Genomic DNA, 20247 nt, shown 5'->3' on the forward strand with positions numbered 1-20247 from the left:
TGTATAAGTCTCTGATCAGACCACACTTAGACTACTGTTCTCAGATTTGGTCCCCAGGATTTGAAGGGGATAAATTAACTGTGGAAAGGATAGAAAGATGGATGACAAAAATTGGTTTCAGGCCTGTACAAGCATAGTTATGTGGATTGGCTGAGGGAATGTGGACAGCAGAGTTTGATGGATAGAAGAAAGAGAGGTGATATCATTGAGACTTTTAAACTGTTGAGAGGTGGTTACAGGGTTTACACTGGGGAGTTCTTTTGCTTGGTTGAACAGCAGGAAGGAGTGATTACTAGAGGCCATCTCTGGAAGTTACGAATGGAAACTGTGAGCAAGAGGGTGAGGAGTGGTTTCTTTGCGTGGGTGGTTGAACCGGGTGATGCATTTCCTGATGGAGTGGTGAGAGCAAGAACGGTCAATGAGTTTAAGGAGTGGTATGATAGACTTTGTGTTTCTTAGGGGGGGGACCTCCCCCCTCGATGAATCTTGACAGACTTTATGTTCTTAGGAAGGATCTCCCACGATGAGTCTTTTGACTCCATGGAGGCCTGAATAATGATAATAAAAACAGAGACAAATGAAAGAATGCTAAACACTGTGTAAAACTAGCTAAACAAAAGTCACGGGAGGACTTTGTCAAGAATATAGAAAATAAATATCAAGAAGGTGGCAAAATATTCTGGAGATTGTTGAAGAAGCTTAGGAATGGAGGAAAGAGTGCTGTAAAAGAAGTTACAGATGAGAAAGTTGACATGAAAATGGGAGAAAAAGATATCCTTGAAATATAGAGTAATTACTTTGAAAAACTGCTAAATGAAACAAGCAGTGATGACAGCACATTTTTAACAAACACTGACCAGGCATGCCGTCAGGAATACATATCCATACTTGAAGTAGAAAAAGCCATCAGACGCTCGAAATGTGGAAAGAATGCAGGAGTAGATGATATTCGACCAGAAATGTTGAAGTATGGTGGTATAAGAGTCTTACAGTGGCTGCACTGCATAGTTCAGAAAGCCTGGACAGAGGGACGAATTCCTGATGATTGGAGTAGAGCTCTCATAGTACCCATATATAAAAAGGGAAATAAAACTGAATGTGAGAATTACAGAGGTATTTCCCTTCTGAGTGTTCCTGGCAAGATCTATGCAAGTATACTTGAAAAACGGTTGAGAAGAATTGTGGAAGAAAAGCTTGGTGAAGAACAAGCTGGATTCAGGCCAAATAGAGGCTGTCAGGATCAGATCTTCACTTTACGACAAATAGTCGAGAAAGCATGGGAATATAACAGAGATCTGTATTTAAGTTTTGTCGATTTGGAAAAGGCATATGACAAGGTGCCAAGAGAGAAGCTATTCAATACGCTACAGTTATATGGTGTCAATGGGGCATTATATCAAGCAATACTTAGTCTTTATTTGAGTTGTAAGTCAGCAGTTAGAATTGAAGGAAGTACAGGAAGATGGTTTAATGTTAAATCTGGTGTGAGACAAGGATGTACATTATCCCCTCTGTTATTCATTATCTATATGGCTCACATTATGAAGGAAAGTGGTATTAAACATGATATCAAAATTGGAGATGTTAATGTCGATGATGTTATACTTCTAAATTAATCTGCTACAAGTCTGCAAGATTCTCTGACTAAATTGAATAGCTGTTGTAATAGATATGGTATGAAGGTCAGCAATAGAAAGACAAAGACAATGAAAATAGGCAGAATCCTTGAAAATGTCAACTGTGTTGTGAATGGAGAAGCTGTGGAACAAGTAAAACATTTCAGCTACTTAGGCACGATTTTTACTGAAGATGGTAAATTAAATACAGAAATAGACAACAGAATTAGCAAAGCTGGTATGGTGGGAAGTCAATTGAATAAATTCATATGGAATAAGAGAGAAATTAGTCAGAACACTAAATTAGCTGCATACAAGATAGTGTTCAAACCAGTTTTAACTTATGGATCTGAGAGCTGGGTCAGAAGTAAAACACTTTACCAAAGACTATAGACCCCAGATATGAGAGTCCTGAGAAAGATTATAGGCGTGAGCAGATGGCATCAATAGCAATATCATATTAAAAACGAGGATATTAGGAAAGAACTTGACATTGTCAGCATCCAGGAATTCGTTAGGAGAGCTAATCTCAGGTGGTATGGTCACCTAAACAGAATGGGCGAGGAAAGATTAGCAAAAGAAGTGTTCTCTGCCAGGTTGGCAGGAAAACGACCCAGAGGAAGTCCAAGATATAGGTTGATTGATATGGTACAAAGTGCCTTAGATGATAGAAATATAAGATCTGATAATGTTGGAGTCTTGACAAGGTAACAGACTGATTTGGAGGAAAATTGTAGATAGGAAGTTAGTAATGATATAATTTTTTCATGTAGTACTATCATATCCTGTACACTCCTTGTGCGTACATGGCAGGAATTTGATGATGATGAAAAACTGCAGAAGAAAAAAGAATAGAAACTGGAGAAATGAAAATCTTGCAAAGGACAGGAGGCTATGCTCCTGGGGAGAAAAAAGATAAGAAGTTCATAAAGAACTATAAGTAGACTCAGTATTGGACTTAAATACATATACTGTTGTTGGATCCTACGTTCTACTCCAATGTATATTCTAGCTGTTGACTGACTCCACATTCGAACACAAAGAAAATTTATTTATTTTTAACTGCACCACTCTATGTTCTAATTTGCATAAGCAACGTGAAATCAACCTTCAGCTAGCACAATATTGTTCTCAACTTAATTGTGGCCGAAATTCTCCTTACTATATATATATATATATATATATATATAGGGTTCCCACTGAGATTCAAGCTATTTTAATGAGCGGTGCAATGAAAGAAATCAGCAAACACAAGATTCAACTCAAAAAAATTATTTAATGCCTTAACACATAAATTTATTAAAACAAGAATTTCTAGTAGGGATAATACAATTTAAGAATGTATAAGTTCTCATTAAGACATTAGTAATTTACTCTGCTGAGTATATCATTTATAATTAGAATTTATGCATATAAATTCTACTCTTCTTATTATCCAAGATTCCAAACACAATTTCACTCTAAAGAAAGCTATCGTTCAATGTACTTCAAATATTGATTCAGCCTAACTATTCAGAACAATCACAAAGCACAAGTCATCAGACATTCATTTAGAACTTCAGAGTTTTATCAATCTAATACAATAATTCTCAGAAAGTTCAGTCTCGATTTTACATTGTGTTCTCACGTAACAGGCTTCACTATATCATACATTCAAATATGAACTATTAATCCAGAGATACTTCATATATACATTAACGAGGAAATGTTTCACTATATCACACATTCAATCTTGACTGTTAATTTTAGCAATATGAACTATATCGTGTTCTCCAGAAACAAGCTTTGCTGCTTCATACGAGGCAAAGAAAAGATATCCTTACCGGTATAAATAGCATAGCTTCCTCATTATCAACAATCCTAGAAACTCTCCTTGGTTCTTGAATACTTTCACTTTGAGAACACACAAATATTATAGAATCCTGGGTTTCAGTAATTAATTAGTTAACTCGGGAGAATGTATCTGCTTGCTCATAATTGCCTAACTTTCAATATTTCTTACTCATTCTTATTATCCCTTCATCCAATGCTATCCTTCTGTGAGGCAATAGGAATTTATAAAAGAATAAGAGCTTGAAGTCAAAATACAGAGCGGTTCCCAGTCCTTCCTACTCCGTTCAGCCCCAGGTTATTTCTCCCCTGCTTACTACTGTGTTATTTCTTTTTCGTGTACTGTCCATGACATCCTACTCTCCTTTCCCGCCAAAATCTATTTCTAACCGGTTTTGCTGATACCGAACTGGCTTCTTGCATACTGTACAGTAACTCACGATAAGGCATACACTGGCTAAAAATAACATAATTTCTCACAACAACCAAGTCTTATTTTGAAGAATTATTTGGAGACATTACATTTTACAAATAACATAAAAAGATTGTATAATTCACAATTTTTATCTCTGTATCAGTAATATTAATTTCATAATAATAAATGATATTTAATACACAGTTATCACAATTGCACTTCATCTCAAAACAATAAATGAACAAATAAATATTGATAAACATAATTTGAAAGAAATCATATGAATAGCATACTATTAATAAGAGATTATTAGTCTGTTGAGCAAATTTGGCTTAGGGAATGGCTGATTATGTTGGACTCTGAATGAAGTATTAATTAATAATTTCCAATTCTCATTCAGAATCCAACACCGTATATTCCGGCGTATAAGTCGATATTGGAATTTTTTGAGTTTTGATAGCATACTCGTATAATTTTTCAAAAAATTTCATTAAAAATAAAAATTATGACAGTTTTTAAGTAAAATTTTTATACAGGCGTCAACCAATAGGATCATAACTGCCTTTTTAGTCCTCCCATTCTTTGTTTTAGCAAAAGATATAAAATACCTAGTTGACAAAATAAATTTTATCTCGTATTGACCAATAGTGAACTAAAGTGCAATGGCTCCTTTTAAAAGAATGAAATATGATGCGAGTTTTAAGTGCAAAGTGATTAAATTTGCAAAAGAAAATAACTGTTGCTACATGTCAGTTCAGAGTAAACGAAAAACTAGTTCGCGATTGGAGAAAAAAATGAAACTTTAATAATGAAAATGCCAAAAAATAAGTGCTCTTTACGGAAAGGAATTTGTAAGTGGCCTATTCTGGAAACTAATGCTGCGGATTGGGTTCGAGAAAATCGCCAAAATGACTCATTATAAAGAAATAATATTCGTTTATTTGCTTTGAATTGGGGCAAAGCAAATGAAAAGGACAGCGAAAACTTCACGCCTACAGTGAGTTGGTGTAGCCAGTTTATGGAAAGGAAAAAATTAAATGCTTCGACTAAAAACGAAAATCGCACAGAAGCTGTCAAAGGATTTGGATGATAAATTATTAAGTTTTCAAAGATTTATAATTGCTAAAAGAAAGTAGAAAAATTATTGTCTCAAATCGGAAATATGGATGAAACTCCAGTTATGTTTGACATAATCGGGAATAGAACAGTAGAATTGAAAGGAAGTATAACTATTTCTTTAAAAACAACTGAACATGAAAAAAGCCGTTTCACAGTTGTACTTGCTTGTATGGCTGATGGCTAAATTAAAACTTATGATAATTTTTAAAAGATAAACAATGCCAAAGATCAAAATTCCAAGAAACATTTTTGTCCATGTTCATGAGAATGGTTTGATCGACGAAGCAGGAGTTAAGCTGTGGATAAAAAATATTTGGAATACACGACAAGGTGCATTAAAAAATCCAAACAGTCTGGGACATGTTCAAATCCCATTTAACAGAGAGCACATAATCTTTATTAAGAGAGAATAATACCAATATGGCAGTGATTCCAAGTAGGTTAACTTCACTAGTGCAACCGTTGGATGTTTGTATAAACAAGGCATTTAAAGACAGTTTACAAAAACAGTGGAATGCATGGATGCAAGAAGGAGAGAAAAGTTACACAAAAGGAGGACAAATGCAACATGCGTCTTTGGTAACTATGTGAATGGGTAGCGAAAGCAAGGGATGATATAAAACCAGATACAGTAATAAAATATTTTGAAAAATATGCTATATCTAACAAATTAGATGGCTCAGAAGATGATTTTGTTTACAATGATGGCAAAATTGATGCTAAAACGATTACAATTTATATGATGATATACCAGAAGAAATTACAGAAACAGAGTACAATGAACTTTTCATCCATTCAGACAGTGAAAATTAAATTTTAATTATGTAGTAACCTACCTATTTTCTTTTGTAAATAAATAATTATATAACATGTAAATAATTTTTTCTGTAAATAAATTTGATATAAGTTGAAATATTTTTACTTATTTACTCTTTTTGTATATTGCTAAAAAATTTAACAGAGTATGATACGTACTAGTTTTTTCTTGAAAAGCAATCAATTTTTGACCCGGCGTATAAGTCGACCTAAAAAATTTAGTAATTTTTTTCAATGCTGAAAAGTTGACATGCGCCGGAATATACGGTATATATATTTTGTATAAATTATGTAAAATTCATATGTACATGTATGTATATGAATAACGAAAGAAGTGGATTGAAATACCATGTCGTTTTGTTGGAATATTTGTGTAAAGAAGACTCTTAAGATAAGTTTTTTTGGAATAATTAATTGTAAATAAGTGTGTTTATGAGTAAAAGTGGTGCACTTGCAGTGTTTCTATGTTAGTTAAAGTTTCTTGAAGAAATTGTTAAACTCAGAGCTTAGTATTGGAACTGGCGAAGGAAAGGTGGTGGCAACCTTTTCTTTGCAGGAGTTTAATTTTGATTTCAGTCATTTCATGAAATGTGAGGTGTGCTATATGTATTTGTTCAATTGTGTAGATATTATAGATATTTAAGGCAAATGTAACAAGGGTGTGTGCGAAGTGTGATCTGATTGATGAGTGATAATGTATTGATAAAATAGAAAAAAAAAAAAGGGACAGTGTAAAAGAGCAGCAAAAATGTTTTGAAAAAGCTAACGAGCGATACGAATGTAGCAGAGGTTGAAAAACAGAGTGCAATTCAAGGTGAGGTGGTGAGCAGTGTTGATGGTGAACGAGCATTGGTGGCTAGCAAAAAAATTAAGAGAGTGAAAATATTATTATTATTATTCGTGACACCTCTAAGGAGTCTGAAGACTCATCGCTGGAGGACACCTACTGTACAACTCTCTGTCTCCACTACTACACATAACCTCTACTACCATTCACCAACATCAACGCTATCCACCACCACAGCTAGAATTTTTGTCTGTAAATTGCGTGTGTTCTGAAGGGTTGATTTGTCTGTTTGCAGGATGAAAAACCCTGCTACCTCTGTATGAGATCGGCTAACTCACAGAGAATTGAAAAAAGTCCATATAAAGATTCCTCCCGTCATGACGAGAATCGAACTTAGGCCTTTTCTGATCGAAGGGTGCAACTAGGTCGTTCTTCCAATTGTGCTACAGAGGCGCTTATGACATATATGACACAAGATTTGACAGATGAGGTAAGAGATGAAACAGATATGGAGTTTTCACTCTACACACTTGAGATATCTATGGAAGAGTGAAAATGTTGAAAATGAATGATATTGGTTTGAAAGAAGTAACGAAAGATCTGCAAGTGGCGTTATATGGGGGATTCAATTATTAGAGTGTGGTAAATGACAAGATTCACAAGGTTTTGTTTTCTTGGAGGTAAAATGAATAAAGTGATTGAAGCACTGGATATGAGGAGTAAGCAAGCAAAAGATTTGGTAGTGGTAATAGAGACAAATGACTTGACTGGAACAAGAAACACGTAAAACTATATATCAGGAGGTTGTTGAGAAAGATAAAAGATAATAGAGTGATACGAAAGGTAGTCAGTGTGATAGTCAAAAGTAGCCCAGTTATGACAGTGATGAATTGAGGTGGAGAGTGAAGATGGTGAATGATTAGTGGAAATGTGTGAGAAAAAGAAGTGCAGTTTGTTAATGTGCGGAATGAGTCAAAGGAAGAATTGAGCTGTATAAGAGGTGATGGCCTGCATTTGAATGGTTTTGGTGTGAGTCATTTGTTGAGACTGCTGCTGCTGGTAGGTAGAGAAATGAGTGCAGAGAATGAATCTGATCAAGTAAGAAGCAATGTGAAAGAGAAGGAGAGAGAGGAGAGAATGAAGTAGTTATGAATGAAGAAGTAGGTAGCATGAGTATTGTGAATGAGGAAACAAGTGTGCAAGGGAATCGGGGAGGGTCAGGTTGGACAGGGAAACTCAGTGTGAGAAAGGCTGATACTTCAAATTTGAACCTTCTTCAAATAGTTGATTTGAAGAAGGTTCTACGATGAATAAGGAGAGAAAGAAATTCCAGTTAAGTATGGAAAAGTCACATCTAATAAGTCATATCAGTGAAACTTACTACATATCCAGGAGTGAGCTGTTAAGTTTGTATACAAATGCTAGAAGTGTAAGAAACAAGGACAAATGAAGAAGTGATTGTATTAATTGAGTGTTCACCCAAAAATTGTTGGAATAAGTGAGACATCATAGGATGAGGATGACATTCTGAGAGGAATAGAGATGGAAGGGTATGCTTTATTTCATGAGGATAAAAAGGTAGCGGAGTGATATTGATAATAGAAAAAAGTGTTATGTCCAAACAAGGTAGAGATATAAGGGGGGAAATAATGGTAGTGGCTTTGAGGCAATATAGTGCATGTAGAGGTGAATAGAATGAAATACTTCGTTAAATGTTGCTCTAGACCTGATAATGTGGCAGGCAGTGTCCAGGAAATGTATAATCAAATTAGCCAAGCAAATAAGAATAGGACAATCATTATGAGTGATTTTAACTATGGCAATATAGAGTCGGATGATGAGATAGCAATTGGAAGTAAAGAAAATGGGTTGTTGAGGGTCAACTACCTCAGGCAGTATGTAACTGAAGGCACATGAGGATTGAGGATCTTGGATTTGATCATCTCATCAGAGGATGTTATTATAAATGGAGTGTCAAATCATCCTATAGTTGGTGAGAGTGACCATGAAGTGATTACCTGGGTGGTTGCAGCAGTGTGAGAATCTCTGTGAGGAAAGGGTATATGTGGAACTACAACAACTACCTGAGCTTCTCATAATCATCAGGAGACAGCTTAAAGGTATAGCATGAAATGAGGAGTTGGATGAAAAGGAGATCAAAGCAGATTGAATGATATTCAAGAACTATTAGGTGAAGCAATTCCAAGCGTCAGAAGGATAAATAAGGTAAGTGTGAAATGGATGAATGAAGAGATTAAGCATGCAAGATTAAGCATGCAATACAATTCAAAAGCATTATGGAGACAGAATAACAGGAGTGGTAATAATCAATTCCATGATTATTTGGTTGGTAAGGATAGCAAAGGTGAAATATGAGTAGCGGTTAGCTAATGAAGCCAAAAAGAATTCTAGAGAGTTCTTTCGATGTGTAGCCAGCAAAAAAGAAACAATGATTATGGAAGGATGACATTGATTGGAACAAAGGGTATAAGAACAACAGATGCAGAACATATATAAGAACAACAGATGCAGAACATATAGTTGAGATATTTAATGAGCAGTTCATAAATGACTTTCAAGCTTGTGAATGTGACATCATGGAGAGTTTGAGAGCAGTTGATGATGATAATGAGGGACTGACTGTAACTGAGCATGAGGTTTAAGGGGAATTGAGCAAACATGGTGTTAATAAGGCTACAGGACTTGATAATATATCACTGCATTTTGAAGGAATGTGCAGGGAGTTGGCAATGATGCAGAGCACTAACATGCAGAAATAGAGAATGGGAGAGGGAGCTAGGACAGGAAGTCCATTGGAAACTGTATAAGGAGGGTGTGAGCAGAGGAGTGAAGAGTTGGTTCTTTGCATGGAGAGTGGTTGGTGAATGGAATGCACTGCCTGAGTGTTGTGGGTGTAGACACATTGAATCAGTTTAAGGCATGGTTAGATGAGTATTGTGTGCAATTGTATGTACCTCCCAGGATGAGTCTGACTCCATTGAGTTAATAATAATAATAATTCTTTGTGCTTCTTGCCATGGGGTTGTTAAAGGGAGGTTGTGTTTAAATGACTTGCTTATGTACTATAACAAGGTGAATATATTAGGCAACATGATGCATGTACATTTTGCAAAGGCTTTTGATAGACGTAATCGTGTGGAAAGGGTTATGTGTTCATCACACATGTTGTTTGGAATAAAATACAATCAACTTGTTGAGTGACTGCCACACAAGTTGGTAAAATTAAATTACCAACTTGTTGTGGATCAAGTGGGATTCGATGTTAGATTAGTGAATTTTGGATTGGTGACTGGATGTCACATATGAATCAGCAAGTTGTGTAATGAGGTGTGGTATCCCAAAAGAGGAAAGTAATTAGGGGTTCCCCAGGGGTCTCTTTTGCGACTATTGTTATTTAATTTGTATATTAATGATATTGGAATGGGTTTAACTGCTGATATGCAACTGTTTGCAGATTACTCAAAACTGGGGAGAGCAATGGGGAATGAAGCAAATGTTGTGGCGTTAGAGGCCACAACATCTGCAAAGTGTAAGGTTCTGAAATATGGTAGGCAAGAATGGGATTATACACTTGGTAAGGAAATTTTGGGGAGGTTGGGGAGACAAGAAACCTTGGAGTGGGGAGCATGGATCCAAAGTTCTGACTTCTCATTGCACAAGTTGTGATAACTTCACAACTTGTGCAATGATGTAGATCTTAACATACAGAAATAAAGAGGTTATGTATTACTCTATAAGTCCTTGATCAGGCTTCACATAGATTATTGTGCACATATTTGATCCACTGGTTTTGATGGTGATGAGGATATATTAGAAAGAGTGAAGTAAAGACTTTCTAAGGTGTTAACTGGTCTTTGGTATGTGGTATATGAAGACAGATTGAGAAAATGCAATTTGTAAATCAGGAAGAGAGTATGTGATTGAGATATTTAGGTTGGTAAAGGGTTGTTACCATATTCTCTTATAGAATATGAGAAGGGGGAGAACAACGAAACATTCGTTCAAATTATATATATGGAGGGTGCGAGCAAGGGCATAAGGAGCAGGTTCTATGCCCGAAGAGTTTTTGGTGAGTGGAATGCATTGCCTGAGTGGTGAATGCAGATACATTGGATGAGTTTAAAGCACAGTTTGATGGAATTTGTGTGTAATAGTATGTACATCGCCATGAGGAGTCTCCTGATTCCATGGAGGTCTGGTATTAATAGTATTAGGAATAATTTTGACCAGGTGGTGCCTGTGAATAAGCTACGTTAAACTTTTGCTCCTGCATTTCATTGTTATTGCAAGTGTTTTCCGTGCAAAATAATCAGCAAACGGAAAACTAACAGGGTACTAAGGAGCCGATTACTTCTGAACAACAACTTGTTAAGTACCCATAGTTCATCAAATCAGTTATATCTTTACAATTAAAAAACAGCCATGTGAAATCCCACTATACCTACCATACGGAGTAAACGTGGCAGCTTTTTATCGATCTCAACCAGCCTTCTATTCGATGTGCCTTCCTTCCCTAAAGCAGATACTGAACTTAGGCAAAAGCCTCGAACAACACCTTAATACTATTATTGAAACTCTTCCAAAATCCGAGTGCTGGAAACTAAGCTCGAGATATTCGATGACCAGCGCCCGATCGCAAGTACACACTTGCCAGCTAACGAACTCCACAACCTAATCACATCAATGGTACATGAGTCGATAGAGGCCGAAAACAAGAAACTTAATACTGTTATTCTGTACTTTCTGACGGAAAACGGTAATTCATTAAAAGAAGATGCCAGAAGAGTGCAACTTCAATCCCAGAACCATTGTCAAATGCAATCGTTTCAGACCAATAAACAAAAGAGGACGGAACGAACTTTCCAAGTCTCCTGAAAGTGACCTGTGACACCGATAAGCGTATCCAAATTAATAATGGTGATAAACAGCAAGTTAACGGGCACTTGCCCCCAATCCAGCATACGTGCTCGACTTGATGTAACATATGCCCAGAGGGAACAAAAACGCCAACTTCAAAGACAACTTGAAGAAAAATGCCAAAATGGAGATGACAGTTGGATCATAGACTACAAACTAGTGCAAAAATCAAATGACGCCTCTAGTATCCACCAAGGAGACCAGTATGCAAGCACTGCATAAGAACAGTGCAAGACCTTTGTGGCAAATACATGCCTCACAGAACCTTGCATATCCACCAACATCTGTGGCCTCAACTCCAACCTTAATAGTGTCCACCAAATCCCACTTAGTCTTTTTAACAGAAACTCAAATCTTACCTCTCCAGCATCTCAATCTTCCAAACTACACACTGGTCGAAAGGAGATAAACACTGGTGTCTGCACATATATCTACTCTGACACCATGCCAGAGAGCACCTAACCTAGAATCACCCAACTTTGACCTTCTTTGATTGAAAATATCCCTTCTCTACTCAGTCAAATTCATTTGTTGTCTCTCTATTGCTCTCCAACCACTCTGAATTCTTTAATTTCCTCTCCTTAAAAATTGATTTTCTTCAGGCCACTCTCCTAACAGCAAAATCATCCTCCTAGGAGATTTTAATGTCCATAACACCAACTGGCTTTCCTCCTGTTATACAATCTCGCAGGCAGAGATACTGAAACATTTGCCATCAATAACCTTACCTAAATTGTTCACATGCCACCCAGAATACCAGATAACCTGAACCACTCTCCAAATACCCTAGATCTCTTCCTCACCAATGACCCTTTCAAATACATATTGCATGTGGTGAGGGGCCTCCGTAGCTCAGTCAGTATAGATGGAGACCTTTGGTCGGAAAGACTTGGGTTCAATTCCCGTCAGTGACGTGAGAAGCCTTTATCTGGTCTCTCAACAAAAGGTGAGTTAGCCAGTCTCATACGGTGGTAGGGGGTTTTTTCCACCCGGAAACTCGGGTGTTTTGTCCTCCAGAACAGGCAACCCGGCCTCGTGAACACATGGATTACAGTCATGAATACATCCCAGCCATATGCTGGTCCCAAGCCCAGATAAAATTGGGCGGGGGGAAGCAATGGTGACCTACTCTGTAAAAATCTCACCAGGAATACTTTGTGGGAAATGTCTACAAAGTCACCTACAGTCGGAAATGATTGAAAGGGGGGAACCAGCACCCCCCTGGGTAATTCTGACCACAATCTAGTGCTCATCTCTTCCCCCATGCAACAATGCTTACACAACCATTCCCACACAAGAGTGGTTTGGCATTACAACAGTGCCAAATGGGACAGCCTCCGTGACTTCTATGCTTCATTCTGATGGTTTGATTATTGACTATTGTTTCCAGTCTTCCAATCCAAACAAGAGTCAAACCATCGGAACGAAGCATAGAAGTCACGGAGGCTGTCCCATTTGGCTGGACTGGACATCACCAATGTAATCCTCACTGGAATGAAAACGTACATTCCCCCACACTACTCTGAATTGCCATCTCCTATCTAAACCTTGGTTCTCCAAAAGATGTGCCAAGGCTGTACAAATGAAAAATCAAGCATACCATAACTGGCTCAAATCAAGAACTCCCTCCACCTTCAGTGCTTATATTGAAGACTGAAACCAATGCAAGAAAAACTATCAATGCTTCCAAAACAGAATCATTGCCCACAGAAACAGCTAATCTCCTGGCTTCACACTTTGTCTCAAATGCATGCAAAACTGACGATGGCAAATGCCTCCCCCAGTCTCCAACTATCCAATATACAATATACAATACCCCCAAAGCCTGGAAACTGGCCTATATATTCAACCCATTCCTAAGAAGGGTGACAAATACAAGTCACAAATCCGCCCAGGTATCGAATATTGCTCTCACATTTGGAGTGGGATTCTTAAAAACTCCCTCAAAATGCTCGACTCAATACAGAGGAGAGCAATTAGGTTGATAAATGACCCATCTCTTAACAACTCACTTTCACATATACATTTCGTCTCTGCAATTTGTGTATTCTACAAATATTTCCATGGCAAATGTTCATCCGAAATAGCATCAATAATTCCCCACTCAGTACTAAGCCCATTGGAACACGCACAACTGCCGCCCAACATCCTTTCACAGTACACCTTGAAACCCATAGATCAAGTTTCTTTTCCTCCTCCATCCCTGGTACTGGTGTACTGTGGAATAGTATCTCCCCATCATGTATTACTCAAGGAATACAATATACAGACTTAAATTAAATGTAAACAAGTTTTTCCTTTCCCAACTCACTACCCATATACAGTACTAATGTACTATAGGTTGATCAACCAACCAACTTCTCGTGTATGGGCCCAACATAAAAAAATATTTATTTAAATCTCCTGATCTGATGCTACTCCGCGTGGTTAGCCTAGTGGCTGTGCGCTTCGCAACCATATGCCTGGGGAAGGAGTGTCCTAGGTTCGATTCCCGATGGTGACGTGAGGAGCTGAAGGTCTTCAGCCATAGCCAAGTTAGCCAGTCTTGAGCGTGGACAGTACGGGTTTTTCATCCCACAAAGCAGGCAAATCGGCCTTGAGAACTGAACACTATGGGCATTGGATACACCGGGGCATAGGCTGACACCTTATTCTGTGAACGATTTGAGGTCTGATGATTAATAAACCCTCGACACTACAAGGTAAAAGGGAAAGAAAGATGAGATCTAATGCTATCGTTAGCATCACTCCATATCCATATAACTCTTCCAGCTTTCTATCCTCAGCAAACAACTGAATATCCATAATCAATCATGAAATATTATTAACAAGTTGGACAGTAGAGAAATTGAAGAAATGAGTCGTGTGCACCACCTTTTTTTTGGATGTTCACCTCGCACGCAACTTCCTGGTATCATTTCAGATAACCAATTTTTTAACTGTCTAATGAAACTTTTTCTTCCCCAGCTTGTATATATAAACTTGCTGCACAACAATCTATCAGATATCAGATACCTTTGGAACATTGTGATGTCCCGAAATATATGGTTGTAAATTTACAAATAGTAAATATGCTGATAGAAACAATTCATTTCTGAGATAAGGTAACATTTATCTATTGTATTCAATTAAATTGAAATAATAGATTTTGGCAATAGACTAATATCATTATGGTTATCAAAACTGATTTCATGAAGTATTTTAATATTATATTAATTTTTATGGCTGCATAATTACTATGGTGCTTTATTATATTAAATTTTTCAGATTCAGATGGCATATGCAAAGATGTTTTCACTTCAAATTCAGGCACTGTTAATTTTTAAGCATTTACTGCTTGGTGTTATTTCTTTAGATCAAGCACAGGAACAGCTAATTTATAAACCAAGAAGAAAATATAATTCAAGCAACTCACTAGAAGTGTTATTTGAAAGTATGAGGATTGAAAATACTTATTTAACAACAGAATACCAAAATGATGAACTTCTTGAATGCTCAATAACGACTGTGAGAGAGGAAGAAAAACGAGATGAGAAGTTTAATTATAATAGTTGCAGTTTTATTGTATTGGCACAGGATGCAAAGGAATGTGTAAAATTTCCATATGTAAGAGATGTATCACACTTTAGAAATACTCTTTTTCTTGATGCAGATGTATTTAAGGATGAAAGCTTTTTGAATAACGATTTTTTGAATGAGCATCCAAAGATTTTTAAAATTAAAGAACGGGTTTGGATGATTATTCCTAAGAAAAATATCATTGTTGATTCCTTATTTACTGGACTGTATTGAAATTAAAATAATTATTTTGATTATACATAGTGTACATAGTGCTCCTGATATCTCAATAAACATTTAAGGAAAAAAAATGTTCAGCAACCCTACAGATGTCTTATTTTAGTGAATTTGAATAAATTTTGTAATTATTTTCGGAAACAATTTTCACGGCACCAATGTGCACAGCGAAATTGGCAGCCAAGGCTTCTTGTTCACCAAGTTTAGCATGGGGGATTTTGTACGATATAGTGTTTGTTGTATGTATTCATTACCAAGAACGAATAATGATCTGTGGTAAAAAAATGGAAGTGGAGAGAGAGAGAGTGAGTGTCATATGCGAGTGCAAGACATGCAAGTTGTGTGTAAAGTGGGAAGACAAAATGACATATTAACACTGTAAGGAAAGATATTAAAAGAGTTCTGGAGAGTGTGGAAGTAGTGAATGTACAAAATATGAGAGCATGCAAGAAGTGGCTGAAACTAATGTGGATGATGATGTGATAGTAAGGAGTGGAGAGGGCGCTCGTGAGTCAAGCGGGGTGGACGTGTGTAAGAAGAGCTCGTGCTTGAGATAAGTTATTCTTGGAATAATATATATGAGTAAGAGCTGCTGTAAAAATTGTGCGCTACCAGTATTATTAGTGTATGGGATTTCTTTTTTTTTTTGCCTAAAACTTAATTACGAATTCATTAGTAACCCACAGAGGAAACATGGCAGCAGCTTTGTCATTCCATGACTAATTTAGATTTAAGTCGTTTCGTTAAGTGTGAGGTGTCTTATGTTATATTGTATTCTTTCGATTACATAAATGATTTGTGGATGTTTAGGGCTGATGGGAGGAGGGTGTGTGTGTGTGCAAAGTGTGACCTGAAGGAGGAATGCCAATATGAAATTGATGACAGAAAGTGCTAGTAGCGAGAATGTCGCGCGGAGAATGAATGCACGTTTGAAAGAGGCGTGAGGAATGTTAAAAAATCTGTAAAAAAGAAAAAGAGTGATTTGAAAACCGTAACGGATGTTAAAAAGGACGAAAGTGAAGTGAGAGTGGCGCGAAGGAAACGAAATTGAGAGAACAAATGAAACTGGAAATGGCGTGAGTGGTATCAGTGGAACTAGCTGTACATCCAGAAATGAGCTGTTGTGTTTGCATACAAATGCAAGACGTATAAGAAACAAGGCAGATGAAATGGTTGCACTAATTGCGTCTGTTCACCCAAAGATTGTCAGAATAAGTGAGACATGGTTGGAAGAGGATCCTGACAGGAACAGAGATGAAAGGGTATGATGTGTTTCATGAGGATAGAAGGGATAAAAAGGAAGGGGGAGTGCTATTGATAGAGAAAGAGTTATGTCCATACAGGGAAGAGATGCAGGAGGGAAATAATGCCAGTCGTTTTGAGGCAGTATGGTGCAAGATAGAGGTCAATGGAATCAAATACTTGGTGGGATATTATAGACCAGGTAATGTGGATGGTGGTGATAATGAAATGTAAATGAAATGTATAATCAAATTGACCAAGCAAATAAGAAAAGGGTGATATAATCAAATTGGCCAAGCAAATAAGAAAATAAGATACAGCTTAGAGATGTAGCATTGAATAGGGAGTTAGCTGGAAAAGAGATCAATGCAGCTTGGGTGATTTTCAAAAACTATCTAGTAGATGCAATGTCTAAATGTATTCCAAGAGTGAGAAGGTTAAATAAGGTAGGTGTGAAATGGATGACTAAAGAGATTAAGCATGCGATACAGAGAAAAAGGGAATTGTGGAGGCAGCATAAGAGAAGTGGAAATAACCAATTGCATGAGGGATACAAAGACCAGGCAATGAGAGTGACTTGGTTGGTGATGGTAGCTAAAGAGAGGTATGAACAGCATTTAGCTAATGAAGCCTAAAAGAATCCTAGGGAGTTCTTTCGATATGTAGCCAGCAAAAGAAAGAATGATTATGGAAGGATAACACTAATTGGAGAAAATGGTATAAAGACAGCTATTGTGGAATGTGTGGTGGAGATACTTTATGAGCAGTTCATAACGGTCTTTCTATCTTGTGCATGTGACTTCATGAAAAGATTGAGAGCAATTGATGACGGGGAGGAGAGTGATAACTCTCCTCCCCGTCATCAATTGTCCGACAGCCTTATTAACGATGTTAATAAGGCTGTCGGACTAGATAATATATCACCACGTATTCTGAAGGAATGTACCAGGGAGTTGACACCTGCCTTGACATATGACGTATTTTGTAATACGAGTCTTGCACTCGGTCAGGTTCCTAAGGAGTGGAAGGAGGACAAGATTGTGCCACTTCATAAAGGAGGTGAGCGAACTCAAGCATCAAACTAGAAGCCTATCTGTGTGTGTCAGGTGTTGTGGTTAAGTTGCTGGAGAACCTTGTGAGAACAAGGATCCGGAGTTGGGTTGACAACAATGGTATTATCTTTGATGGAGAGCATGGAAATCCATGCTGTCTATTAGCAAATGCTAAAGGGAGGTCATGCTTGAGTAATCTATTTATTACAATAAAATGACTGCTTCCTTGGACAGAGGAGAAGGATACACAGTAATATACTTGGATTTCACAAAGGCTTTTGATAGAGTACCTCATGATAAATTGATAGTCAAACTAGAGCAGATGGGGGTTGGATATTAGATTAGTGCATTGGATTGGGGACTGGCTATCGGATAGGCATCAACAAGTTGTGTATGGGAGAGCGATATCCACGAAAAGGAAAGTCACTAGTGGAGTGCCTCAGGGGTTCTGTTTTGGGGCCATTGCTGTTTAACTTGTATGTATATTAACGAAGTGAAGATTTGGATGGAGAGATGGAGATATTCAGTTGTTTGCAGATGATGCAAAGTTGGGACGAACCATGAAGAGTAGTGAAGATGTTCTGGCTTTACAAGAAGACTTGAATAAATTGAGTGATTGGGCACGGAAATGGAGATGTGAGTTCAATGTTGCAAAATGTAAGGTTTTAAAATTAAAATTTGGAAAACAAAGATCGGATGCAGAATTTATGCTTGGTGAGGATATATTGTTGGAGGTGGAGGAAATAAGAGATCTGGGGATGATAGTGGATAAGGATCTGAAATTTAGGGGACACAGCCAAAATTGTGAAGATGAAGACAACACAAAGGCTTCTGGGAATGATGCAGAGGATATTGACGTGTAGAAGTAAGGAGATTCTTGTTCCGTTACATAAGGCTTTGATTAGGCCACACATGGAATATTGTGCCCAGATTTGGTCACCTGGTTTTTAGAAGGTTGAAGAGATGTTGGAAAGGGTCCAAAGGCGACTGACTAAGGTAGTTTCTGATCTCTGGAATGTGAAGTATGAGGAAAGATTGAGAAGATGCAACTTGCAGAGTCTGGTGGATAAGAGGAAGAGGGATGATATGATAGAGACCCACAAGTTATTTAGGGGGTTGTTATGGGATAAATGCTGGAGAAGTTCTACAGAAAATAGTGGGAGATCGAAGGAGAACCAGAGGTCATCCCTGGAAACTATAAAGAGGGTGTGAGTAGGGGAGTGAGAGGCATGTTTTTTTTTGTTTTTTTTTGTGCAGAGTGGTAAATGATTGGAATGCCTTGCCTGAGAGTGTGGTGTCTGCTAGGAGTTTGAGTGTTTAAGACACGGCATGATGAGCTGTGTGTGTGTGATAAAAGGACCTCCCAGATGAGTCTTTGACTCCATGAGGTCTTTGGGTGATAATAATAAAAGCATGCTTATTAGCTGTCCTTCACAGGACAAAGTGAGAGCAACAAGAGAAATGAAAGCTTGTCTTCATGTTTCCAGTTTCTTGCACTTTCATACGTTCTCCATTTTTTTATATATCTCCATTATATATATATACCTGTTATGTGGCCGAGTGGTTAGCATATCTCCAGCCAAAAAGGCTGTGGGCATGTATGTTTGTTATTATCTGTGAAAATATTAGTGGTGCTTTGCAGTAGATGGCATTGCTGTAGTTGCAGTTCGTTGTAGTTGGTGGATTGAGTGGTGGAGAGTGGCAGAGTAGGTGTCCTTCCTCGGTGAGTCCTTGGACTCCCTGGAGGTGTCACGTAATAATAATATTGTATGAAGATTTCATCATAAGAGTTATACTTAATGAGAAAGTGATGAAAGCATGTTTCCTGAGTGCAAAGGTCAAGGATATTAGTGAAGTATTAGTTTGCAGAAGGAAGAAGTAAGAGTTGATAGTTTTGACAGAAACAAATAATTTGAAAGGGAAGGAATGCAGTTGGAGAGGATATGAAAGAGTTATTGAACGAAGTAAAAAGGAAGAGCAATTTGACCGAAACAAATGATTTGAAAGGGAAGAAACATGCAGTGGGAGAGGATATGAAAGAGTTGTTGAACGAAGCAAAAAGGAAGAGCAAGGATTTATCATCAATAATTCCCCTCTTCTCTACAAATCCATTGAAACAAGTGCAGTTACAACTCCACAGGCCTTCAAATCCAATGTAAACAACTCCTCGTTTACTAATTCTCTTCCCATGCGGTAATCGGCCCAACGTAAAAAAAAATAAATAAATAAAATTTAAAAAAAAGGAATTAAAGACTGTGAGTGTGCAGTATTAGTATGATAGGACAGAATTGGGAAGAAGAATCATAATTGCTAATGAGTCAATGAGAAGGTTTTTAGGAGGAATGGTGTGCAGTTTATAGATGTATGGAGTGAACTTGCATATGCCTCATTGACATTTAAATGGTTTTGGAGTTCAGTGTTTGGAGAAAGTATAGATTAGTCAGCGGTAGCAAGTACATAACCAGAGAAACTAAATATATTGATTGCGATAAATTCCAGCCTGTGTCTGGGCCACTCCTAGGATAATAAAATGGTACAGATGTGATTATGATGTTGAATGTGATTTCACAGGTTGCAGATTCCATTGGGTTGGTAATGACATTACACAAGGGTAATTCTGGGTTCAAAGAGATGTTG

At 37.4% G+C, this 20247-nt stretch overlaps 1 protein-coding gene across 3 annotated transcripts in view; it reads left to right on the plus strand.

Annotated features, from left to right (window-relative positions):
- The window catches only part of LOC150101271 (myelin protein CNP-like), a 279632-nt gene extending 264242 nt beyond the window's left edge, over positions 1–15390 (plus strand). Inside the window, exon 6 of one of the 3 annotated variants that reach the window (XM_090400742.1) lies at positions 14789–15390. In XM_090400742.1, the coding sequence (XP_090256868.1) occupies positions 14789–15313 (525 nt within the window). In that variant the 3' untranslated portion in view covers positions 15314–15390. The remainder of the gene's footprint in view (positions 1–14788) is intronic. The other 2 variants (XM_090400743.1, XM_090400744.1) reach the window with 2 other exon arrangements.
- Positions 15391–20247: the final 4857 nt, after the last annotated feature.

The sequence above is a fragment of the Typopeltis vanoorti genome, chromosome 11 (assembly GCF_054136105.1).
Source record: "Typopeltis vanoorti isolate ZY-2024b chromosome 11, IOZ_Tvanoo_1.0, whole genome shotgun sequence".
Taxonomy (NCBI): domain Eukaryota; kingdom Metazoa; phylum Arthropoda; class Arachnida; order Uropygi; family Thelyphonidae; genus Typopeltis; species Typopeltis vanoorti.